Source organism: Quercus suber, unplaced genomic scaffold, assembly GCF_002906115.3.
Source record: "Quercus suber isolate HL8 unplaced genomic scaffold, Cork oak 2.0 scaffold_1149, whole genome shotgun sequence".
Classification (NCBI taxonomy): domain Eukaryota; kingdom Viridiplantae; phylum Streptophyta; class Magnoliopsida; order Fagales; family Fagaceae; genus Quercus; species Quercus suber.
Window position 1 is genome coordinate 67,286 of NW_027070549.1, and position 12,158 is coordinate 79,443.

General features: G+C 36.6%; 1 protein-coding gene across 1 annotated transcript; it reads left to right on the forward strand.

Moving 5' to 3' along the window:
- Window positions 1-858: 858 nt before the first annotated feature.
- LOC112025831 (DAR GTPase 2, mitochondrial) lies at window positions 859-11,949 on the forward strand. The gene is given in 9 exon segments (XM_065769417.1): window positions 859-1,377; window positions 3,296-3,436; window positions 8,929-9,079; window positions 9,266-9,336; window positions 9,876-9,927; window positions 9,930-9,971; window positions 10,176-10,346; window positions 10,349-10,380; window positions 11,596-11,949. Coding segments are annotated over 9 exon segments (1,062 nt in total). The 5' UTR covers window positions 859-1,224; the 3' UTR covers window positions 11,845-11,949.
- The last annotated feature ends 209 nt before the right edge of the window (window positions 11,950-12,158 follow it).

The window sequence follows — 12,158 nt, forward strand, 5'->3', positions numbered from 1 at the left end:
GACTCACTCTCTGAAAATTGAGAATCGAACCTCAAACCACTTAGGCCCTTTCTCCAGAGTGAGTAACTTCTATGACAAGAGCCTTTTCTTAAGGTTACCTGCGTTGGAGATTAGTTCCCTTCTTAGGTTCGCTTCTGTTGAAAAGCTCAGCCAATAATCCAACAGACAAGTTATTTCGTTGGTTATGTTTATTGGATGATATTCTTACTGTTTGGTAAGAACTTACTAAGTTATTTACTCTTTTTCTACTATATTGTTATTTCTACTCGCTGTATTATTCTGTCATAACTCTATTAACTCTCTTCATGGTGTTAACTTTATTTAATATGTTTCATTATCATAGTTATCCTGCTATTGTGTATTCTTGCCATAACACTTATAATAGTTATTCCTGCTGTGACCACGCCTTACGCTCAACCCACAGCGCTCATGCTAGGACGCATCTTCATTGGGTGAGTCTAACTTGTGCACAAGCTGGCCTGAATCACATTCCCAACAAGTCTAGTCTCAACTCTCTTACTTTAGACTAGCAAGCCATAATACAGTAGAAGGAGTTGAGGCCTAACAGTGAAAAAAAGGCCCCCACAAATTGTAATTGTTGATTATAAAAAAAAAAAATTAAAAAAACAAAAAGAAAGTGCAGTTGTTGATCTCATAAATTATATTATAAAAATATTAATATAAGAAAATAGTAGTTGGTTTTTTATGAATTCATTTTGAAGAAAAGTTAGTAAATTTTAAATTATTTCATTTGATTAACAAAAATAATCCTCTTAAAAAAGAAAAGCAAGCAAACATTAAAAAAATAATAATAATAATTCATGCTCGTGACTTACTTGTGCAGTTGTGCTATTTTAACCAAACGGCCAAATTCTATTAGAAAATGCAGCTCAACTTGAACCTCATCAACCAACCTCAAAACTTAAACCCAGCCAACCCACATCTCAAACAAGGTCCATTCAAAATCACACCCTAAACAAGATTCAACTAGCCCACATTTTAAAGAAAATTCCAAACACATGAGAAATCCAATTTGAACACCACACTAACTTAAAACCCAAAAGCCCATCAAGTTAAGTCTAATAAAAAAATCCATTGAAACTTTCAAAGCCTATGAGTTTAGTCCAAAACACATAGCTGAACAAGCCCAAAAACAAACAAAGGTCTATCAGCCAACACACTCACTAATAAACTGCTTTTTGAATACTGGAGCCAATAACCCAAATGGCAGCAACGGCTATATTGGCAAGGCAAATAGGCGCATTGGCCACAAAGGGTGGAGGAGGATGGTACGGCCCTCACATGGCTGCGGCCTCTCGTGCCATCGCCGAACGACTTCCATTGGTTGATCTCGTTCTTGAAATCAGAGATGCAAGGGTACCCTTCTTTTCTCATCTCATCATTCTCCGTTTCTTTAGTCTGTATTGTACACCAACTGTTTGATAAAATGTCTGCATATGCATGTACATGTATATCTATGTTTCATTTTTCTTTGTGTGGATGTACTTGTTTTAGCATCTGGGTTTGGGTTTCTTATTAGTGTTGAACCCAATAAGAACTGGCTGGTGGATGAAATCTGGATTTGGGTTTGCTTCAGTTTTGTTTAATGATTCAAAGCTGTCATTCATCTTTACTCTTATAGTGTAATACTATTCTGTTTTTCCATTACTGGTTTTTTTCAATTTCATGCCTTTAAGAGGGAATTTTTTTTTTTTGAGAATTCAGTAAGTTCATATATCAAACAAGACAGTAAGTCTACACACTCTGCTAAAACACAGCCAACTGTTCTGGCAGACTTTACAACCTGCAGAAACCAGAGAACAACAAAAATACCAACTAGCACTCCAATAAAAAACTGACTAAAGCAACTGCTTAGGACTTAAACAACTGCTTAATCTACAGAAAGCACTAGTAATCATAATTGCCATAAGAGCCATTAGCATATCAAAGAGGTATGCTCAGGTAATAAGGTGCAAGCAGCCCAATCTAGAGCTTAGAACTTTGTGAAGCAATATATTTCCAGCCATAACAACATGCCCCATTTTAGCTCTAATATCCCATTTAATTCTCTGTATAATTTGTTCTACTGTCAAAACAATTCCTCCATGACATTTGCTATTTCTACCATATGTGATAGATTGTGGCCCACCAGACCATTTTGCAGAAGGTAATTCTAAAAATTCTTCCCTCAAAATTAGTCGCTCCCCATTGGACTATTTCATCCCAAATAATAGGAACATCAGTTACTAGGCAAAGCCCCATCACATGCTTCCAAATTCCTCTTGGTAAAGGAGCACTCAAAATACAAATGTTCCCTACTCTCTATTTTATTTCTACAGAATGCACAATAACTATCCCCAAAAAAACCCCATTGGACAATCTATTTTTTGTAGTCAACTTATTTTTCAAAGTAAGCCACTCCATAAAAGCATGTTTTTGTATTGCTTGAGGTAACCATACTGATTTCCACCATACCACCTCCATCTCTTTATGCCTTAACTGGTTCCAAGCAGCAGCACAACTGAACTTGTCATAGGGAGAAGCAGTTCAGAAAGGTTTGTCTTGGTTACCAATAGAAATGAGGCTGAGCTTAAATCTAGCAAGGGGTTGGCACCATTCTCCTTGTTTCAAGTCACTATTCACCTTAGCTTCAATGGAGCTTGCTGCATCATATATTGGTCTATACACCCATAGGTCTGAATTAGAATACCATCAGGATTCCAATTATCCTGCCATAAGAAGACCTGGCACCATCCCAAATCTCATGTTTTAGAAATCATCTTGCTTGACCTCTTTGCTTCAGAAGAGTTCTCCAACCCCATGTACAGTATGTAATATTCTGTGGGAGCTTTACAGACCAAAAACTATTGCCCCTCATTAGATTCTCATGAACCCAAGCAACCCACAAGGAGAAAAGTGATTGCTTGCTTTATCTAAAAATGAATTCTTAATTATATTTTTTTTCAGAAAGTGTGTTTGTAAGTTTTGAGATAATTATCCTGGAAGCAATCTTACTGAATTTCTATTTAGAATTTGTGAGATACAATTCTAGATAATGTAAGCAAAGCCATCAAGAATTGGTTGAAACTTTAGCAAGGGAGCATGAACTCACACCTTTGGCAAGAACTAATTCAATCCATTGTTTGAGCTCTTAATAAACCAAAATTTGCTTCAACATTAATGGCTTATTTTCAGTTACTGTTTTTTTTCTTTTTTTTTTGATAAGTCAATTCTTTTTTGATAATTTGATAAGTCAGTTCTTATTATTTTAATGTTTATTGTTATTGCTCTCTAGATTCCATTGTCATCGGAGTATGAGCAATTGAGAAACTACCCATCTTCCTCTAGGCGGATCATAGTGATGAACAAGATGGACCTTGCAAATCGGTCTCAGATTAAGGTAGGTAGTTTGTTCACTTCTTTGTTTTCTATAGTAATTAAATAAGAAATTTCTAAGGGTTGATAATCCTCTTGAGGGAAGCAAAAGTGTCCTGCAACTTGCAGTCCTTTATGGAGGAAGTTCACATAAATCTTGTGCACAACCTATATCTCTGAAGGCACTTGTCATAATATCTATATGGCCATAAAATGATAGATAGTTTCATGTGAGAGGAATTAATTATACTGCCTGAAATCTTCTTTGAAATCCATACCTATTTTAAATTCAAATGCTTTAACCCCAGCATGAACTATGAACTTGTCTTTAAATTAAGATATCCCAAACTTGACCGACATATATATATATTTTTTATTAGTAAATATTTTGGGGATCCTTTTTAGTTAACAGAGAAAGACTCTCATTCACTGCATGGGTTGGAAGGCAAGATTCACCACACCTTAGCTGCTCTATGGTGCCTGAAATCTTCTTTGAAATCCATAACTATTTTAAATTCAAATGCTTTAACCACAGTATGAACTATGAACTTGTCTTTGCATTAAGGTATCCCAAACTTGACTGACATATTTTTAATTTTTAATTAACAGAGAAAGACTCTCATTCACTGTATGGGTTGGGAGGCAAGACTCACCACACCTTAGCTGCTCTATGGTGCTGAAAGTTTCCTTGTCAATATTCTACCAATTGAAACACTAATTTAGGCATCACCAAGTTAACCCAAACAAAGTTTTTTATTTTTTGATAAATAATGTAAAAATATTATTAATAATAGATAGATTGCCAAGCCGAGTACATTGGGGATGTACTATGGAGGCACAAATCAAGAAACAAAAGAACAACGGTCAAGAAAAAAAGAAAAGGAAGAACAAGAAAAATGAGAAAAGACCACACTCCATTCAAAGAGAGTGTGTAAGAAAAAAGACTTAATCTCCAGCCAAGAATGTTCACAACCCTCAAAGCTTCTAGCATTCCTTTCACACCAAATGCACCAAATCAAGCAATGAGGCACTAATTTCCAAACATCAATGTGACGATGTCGTGCAAACTTTCCTTGCCAAGCCTCAAACAACTCAAGAATAGTATGAGGCATAACCTATTGAATACAAAACAAGCAGAAAACCAAAGACCACAACTCCCAAGCTATGAAGCAATGAAGTAGAAGATGATCCACCGACTCTTCACACCTCTTACACATATAGCACCAGTCAAGCACTATCACTCATCTTTTACGAAGGTTGTCTGTTGTTAAGATCTTACCTAAGGAAGCATACCAAGAAAAGAAAGCCACCATTGGAGGAACCTTCGATTGCCTTGTCATTCTCCATGGAAAGGAAACAAGAGTAGGAGGGTAGAAGGAGATATAATAACCTCTAACCTCAAAACCTCTATTCCTTGTAGGGTTCCAACGAACCTTATCTAGGCCAAACCCCCACACTGTCGAAGAATAGAACAATCCCATAAACCGGTCAAAGGCTTCTTCTTCCCAATCTTGTGGTGGACGACAAAATTGCACATTCCATTGAAACCTCCCAGTAGACCAACCCATAACTTCAGCCACCGAGGAATCCTTTGACCTACTAAGACAATAAAGCTATGGAAAGGCCTCTTGGAGAGTACAATCTTTCCAAAATTTCACTCTTGTACCATCCCCCACATCATAAACAAGGAGTTTAGAGAAGTTCAACCAACCACTCCTAATGTATCTCCACAAGCTGACCCCATAAGGACTTGTCACCTTTTTTTGTACACCAAACACCCCAAAAGTTCCCATATTTTGCCTCTATAACTCTCCTCCATAAAGCATCAGTCTCCATGCCATACCTCCACAACCATTTTTCTAGCAAGGCAGAATTAAAGTTTCTCAACCGTCTTATACTCAACCCCCCAACCTGCAAAGGCCTATATACCTTGGCCCAATTAACTAAATGTATTTTAGGTTCACCACCAATCCCATTCCACAGAAAATCTCTTTGTAATTTCTCCATACGCTTTGCCACCTTCCCCAATAAAGGAAGAAGGAAAAGAAAGTATGTAGGTAAAGACGAAAGTGAGCTTTTAATGAGTGTTACCTTACCCCCTTTAGATAAATACACTATCTTTCAACCTGCTAATCTCCTCTCCATTCTCTCTAGGATAGGATTCCAAACAGATAAATCCTTATATTTTGCACCTAATGGAAGGCCCAAATATTTCAAGGGCAGAGAAGATTGCCCACACCCCAACAGACCCACCAAAGCCTCCAAATTGTGTACCCCACCAACAGGTACCAATTGAGATTTTCCCAAATTAATACGAAGCCCTGACACCTCCTCAAATCTAGCAAGAATCGCCCTTAAATTAGCAATCTGAGAAGGTCAGCATTACAAAAAAATCAGAGTGTCATCTGCAAATAAAAGGTGAGACACCATCACTGATGGACCAGCCGTACTACCCACAGAAAAGCTTGAGAATTGCCCGGCGGAGGCAGCCACATCCAACATATGACTTAATGCCTTCATCACAATATCAAACAACAAAGGAGATAAAGGATCCCCTTGCCGAAACCCCCTAGAACTTCCAAAGAAATCAAATGGGCTACCATTGATCAGAATGGAAAACTTTACAGTTGAAATGCAATACCTTATCCACTTTCTCAATTTCTCTGAGAAACCACAACGCTAAAGCATATACATTAAAAATCCCAACTCACATGATCATACGCCTTCTCCACATCCAATTTACGTTACACACTTGGAACTCCTGACTTCAATCTACTATCAAGACATTCAGAAGCAATCAAGGCGGAATCCAAAATCTGTCTGCCCTTGACAAAAGTATTTTATGAAACCAAAATAAGCCCATGCGCCACCCTACGAAGCCGATTAGCCAACACCCTAGAAATAATCTTATAAATCCCACCAACTAAGCTAATAGGCCGAAAGTCCTTGACCTCCACAGCATCCACTTTCTTGGGAATAAGGGCAAGGAACGAAGCATTAAGACTCTTCTCAAACACCGCCTGAGTATGGAAATTGTGGAATACAACCATAATTTCTGTTTTCAAAACACCCCAACAAGACTAGAAGAATGCCATGGAAAAGTGATCCGGGCCAGGTGCCTTATCACCATTAAAATCATCGATCACCCCAAACACCTCTTCTTCCTCAAAAGGCCTATCTAGCCAACTTGCATCTTCTACTGAGATACTAGAAAAATCCACATCACCTAAGATAGGTCTATGAGCCACATCCTCAGAATAAAGCTGCCTATAAAACTGAGAAATATAGTCTGCTATAGCAGCCGGGTCCGAAGACAACACCCCATCTACCATAAGCCTATCAATAGAATTAACCCTCCTGTGAGAGTTAGTTATACGGTGGAAAATTTTAGTATTCCTGTCTCCTTCCCTTACATAGAGAACTCTAGATTTTTGCCTCCAACATACTTCTTCCAATAGCTTTTTCTAATTCATCACAAATTCTTCCCATTTCTACCCTTTCCTCCTTTGATAATCCTCGACTCTCCAACATATTCTCTAGAACACTTAGGTCCTTCCACAATTTTTTAATCCAAACTTTAACATGACCAAACACCTCCACATTCCATCTTTTCAAATCATTTTTTAAGAGCTTTAATTTATTGGCCAGAATAAAACTCGGTGTACCATGAACCTGATAGGAATCCCACCAAGACCGAACCCTATCCACCAAACCTTCATCCTTAAGCCACATATTCTCAAATCTAAACGGCATACTCCCTCTCTGAAAAGATCCACCCTCAAGGACAATGGGAAAATGATCCAAGCACAACCTAGACATCCGTCTTTGAGAAACTGTTGGAAACTTATTCTCCTAATCTGCAGAAAACAAGAATTTGTCCAGCCTAGCCTTCAAAGCAACTTCTCTAGAATTAGACCAAGTAAAAGTACCCCCTTGCAATGGTAGTTCAATGAGACCCTGTTCCAAAATAAAATTGGAAAATTCCCGCATAGCAGTAGTGAAAGAATTAGACCCTAATCATTCGGAAGGGATCCTAACCACATTAAAGTCACCACCCACACACCATGGGACACTCCACCAGCTATTCGAGCCACAGAGTTCCTCCCATAAAAACCTCCTATCTCAGTGTAAATTAGAACCACAAACACTAGTAAACGCCCAAACAAACTGATCTAACACACTTGTAAACTTGAGGACCCAGGACCAAATACTTGTTGCCATAGAGCAACAGAGAAGTAGATGATTAATAGATTCCTCATTATAGGGGAAAGAAACCTTTAATACTCCTAAAGGCATTATAATACAGTTGAACCTCAAACACTCCTTTCGTTTTTGGTATCCACACAGCTCGATCAGGACCAAACAAGGAGGGCAGATTAGCATAAAGAATCTCAAAAAAAGAATCAACTGATTCCATCTCTTAGTCTTGATAAGACCAGCTGAATTGGGGATTCCAATGTCAACACCCCCTCCCTCTTGATATGATGATACTGAAGCCTCGTTCTCTATTGTCAAGGCAAACAAGTCTAGGAACAAGTCCTTAAGAGAGCCATCACCACACCAAATATTTGTCTAAAACCTCATTCTAGAACCATCTTGTATTTCAAACCGTACGTATTTAGAAAAAGAATCCCATCCCCCACGTATATCCTTCCCCAGGATAACCCCATCTGCACCCCAAATATGCTCTGTTGTTCAGCCTCACCATCCTTATTGCATTAGAAGGTACTGGAAGGAAGCCCCACTTTCCTTCCTTCGTAAATATAATTTTTTTTCTCTTTTCCCAGTGTGTAGAGGTCTGTGGAGCATTAGGCATAATCCATTGTGTGTTTAGATAGTCTTTTGTATGTATCCATTTTATTATGGCGTATGAAATGAGTCAAATATTATGTGAGGATCAATGTTTGTACTATGGATAATAACACAGTGTCAGTTCTTTTTTATCATTATCTATGACCTATTCATTCAAGTGGGTATGGATGTGCCCTGGGTGTGCATGTGCACATCTAATTTCTTATTGAAATGTGTTTGACAAACTTAATGATGAGATTTTATTATAGTTAGATATCTAAACCCGATCAAAACAATTATTAGTTCTATTTTGTTTACTTGGAAACTACTTCTGTTGATTATCATAGTGGGTCTCTATTGCTGTGTTGATTTTTCTTAAAACATATTATTTATATATTTTTAAGTTTGCTCGGTAACCACCCTCTACTGCATTGTTATGAAAGGAGCAGGTACCACTAGAGGTAGTACTCATTGGCAAATATCAATAGGTTTGCCACTTGTATTATATAGAATAAGAAAATATAATCTATTGTTTGTCATTGGATCTCTTGCTGGAGTTAAGCCGTATCTTCTTTCTTTTTTCACTTGATAATGATGTGTTAGTGATCACAATGTGTTTCTATCACTATGACAATTTTTGTCAAAAACCAATTTAATAGGTTTACTCTTCATCTCTGATGTTTTCATACTTTTCTGTTCATAAAGCCTTAGTTTTTATTTATATAAATTTACTCCAATTCAAGGAATTTTCACTTCTTACAGTTGCTGAATTTTTTACTAGCCCGAGTCAGAGAATTGAAGAGGACAAATGATTTCAATTATACAGCAGTGATAATGCTTATTGGGATTCCGAATGTTGGTAAGTCAGCCCTTGCCAACTCTTTGCATCAGATTGGGAGGATTAGTGCTGCAGGTATTTCAACCATCTAAACAACTGTTGGGTTCAAATATATATATATATATATATGTATATATTTTAATGTTTTTAGCCAATACTATCTTATAATAATTTATTTTCTTCTATTCTTTTATTTGTATTTTTTATTATAAATTTACTGGGTTTTTCCCCTTCATTTTTGGAATATTCCTTGTCTCATAGAGAAAGGAAAGTTGAAGCATGCAATAGTGAGTCCAAATCCAGGCGAGACAAAAGATATCAGCAGCTTGAAGGTATGTGTCGTTGATTATAACATTGTGTGCCTTTGAAGTTTTTCAAGAAATAAAGTACATACCGGGATAACGCAGGTGCTACTAAAATCTACTGGTCATGCATCAGCTCTTCGAATAATTTATATACTCCCTTCCCCCCTCCCAAAAAAGAAGTGGGATAATGGGCACATAGAACTATCTGCATACTTGATACAACCCCACCAACGTAATATTATGTTCAATTTGGCTTCCTGTTAAAAGATTCTGGTATCCCTTCATAACCTAAACCCTAAAAAAGAGAAAACAGTCATTTACGCTTACTCCATTTGATACTTTATTTGGAAGCCAAGGAAAATAAATAAATAAATAAAATAAAATAACAAAGGGGTGGGGGGGGGGGGGGGAGGGGAATAAATTTTTTTACGTCCATCTATTTTGGTTTTGAATATTTCTTGGAGAATCAATTAGCTTTTTAGAATATTTCTGCTCCTTTCATCTTCCTTTCTATTTTATTTTTTTATTTTTTATTTTTTGTAAATGAAAGTTCATTTTAATTTCAGATAGGTAGTCATCCCAATGTTTATGTGCTGGACACCCCAGGTGTTTTGCCTCCCAAATTCTCGACACTGAGGTCTACTCCAAGTTAGCTTTAACAGGTATGATTCTACCTGCTAAATTTTGCTCTTCCATGGGTTTGGATGTGTCCTATAGCTTGTCTAAGTGTGTTAGAGTTACTCTGGTATGTAAATGGAGTAACTGCCATGTATACATCAGTGTCATATCTAAGATGCATGGGATGATATTGAGACTTCCAACCATTGCAACAATTTGAAGTCAGGTTTGCTTATTCTATGTTGCAGGATCAATTAGAGATTGCTTATTAGGAGAAAGGGAAATTGCTCAATATTTTCTAGCTCTTCTTAATTCAAGCGATGAATACAAAAAATGGGCAAAGTTGTCCATGAATGTGAATGACAGAACATTCTTAGACCTCAAAGCAGAGGGTTTAAGTAGCTGTGAGTTGAACAAAAAAAGAAAAGGCAATACCCCACAGATCATACACAGGTATCAGTATTTTGTTCATCATATCTCAAAAATTATACATGTCATTGATTATATTCATCTAGATTTTTTTATTTATGCTTTTCTTCTCTTTATTGATAACTATCAATAATTGCTATGTAAGCTACCTTCTAGTAAGAAGACATAAGAAAACAACAGTTCTGAACAGTAACAGCTATGAGCATTACATGTGTAGGGACAGGGCCAGAAAATTCTCATTTTAGTAGTGTGAGGGGGAAACCTCCACTTATAAAACAGACTTTAGGAGTTCAGAGAGAAATGCGCCTTTTTCTCTCGCTCAACTCTTCTGCACTAATTCCTCTAATAGCAGTAGCGCTTCTATGCAAACTAAATAACTCTAGTAAATATTTATCTAGATTGAAATAGGAGATCATTTTATCACGAAATGATCTTATTTTCAGGGGGTACTTTTAGTTATCATGATTTAGATTTAAATAAGTAATATGGTAATTTATCCAAAAAAAAAAAAAAAAAAAAAAAAAAACTTGTAATATGGTAAACAACTGAAATACGAGCATTGATCTCTCTTTTGGGACTGGGATCAGAATTCTGTGTGAAATTGATTGTCATTCTATAACTCTTTCTCACCAAATTACAAACTCTTTAAGCATGAATCAATATGGTATCGATAAACCACTGAACTTCAAAATTCATGAAACCATTATGATTTTGTGGCTGTTAGTGAATTTCTTGTTTCCCTGAATGCATTTAGTGGATACAAATGTTTGGGATACCCATATGTCATCATCAAACTGATTTGAGCAGATTATATGGTTGTTAAACATCTCAATTGAGCTCGAGTGGCTTTGTTGATTAATCAATTTAGTTATTTATTTATACTGGGCTTGTATTCAGTGGAAATTGAGCTTTTTTTCTGTGTTAAACCTAAATCCTTATCATAAACCACTTTGCTTCAAGAAATATCAAACCTGCTGCTGCCAGAAATGCTCTCTGAAACCTATTTGCTTCAAGAAACAGCCCTTTGCCATTTTAAATCCTATCTTATCAACAATAAACCAGAAAGCCAGAACTTTTGAACCTGAAAGCATTCATTCCATAAGCATCTGCTAGCAGATTTCTCATCTGTTCTGTGTCATCAATTCTTGTCTTGCTCTTTCTTAGCCATTTTAAATCCTATCTTAAGTTCCTTGTTTTTTTTTTCTTTATTTTAAAATGACATTATGATTGTTGATTTAGGATTTCATAGTACATGATGTTCGTCGGACTCTCTTTGAGACAATTTCATCTTTTGATGGCAATGTGCAAGTTGGAGAGGATTTGAGCAGGCTTATTGAGGCACAGTTGACTGCATTGCGTGAAGCTTTTCAGGTTCCTGTGGAACTTGGTGAGGAGGCTCAAAATAAAGTTGCTGCTAAGTTACTGAATCTTTATCGTACTGGGCGATTGGGACATTATACTTTAGATTCTTTACCCTGGCACACTTAGTGTTAGCGATCCTTTTTATTGTATTATATTCACTATTTTGAAAGTGTTCTTTTATTGATTTTGGCAATGATGCTTTTTTCTCTTTCTAATAGTTATTGTAATTATCTCTCTCTCAANGTAATATGGTAAACAACTGAAATACAAGCATTGATCTCTCTTTTGGGACTGGGATCAGAATTCTGTGTGAAATTGATTGTCATTCTATAACTCTTTCTCACCAAGTTACAAACTCTTTAAGCATGAATCAATATGGTATCGATAAACCACTGAACTTCAAAATTCATGAAACCATTATGATTTTGTGGCTGTTAGTG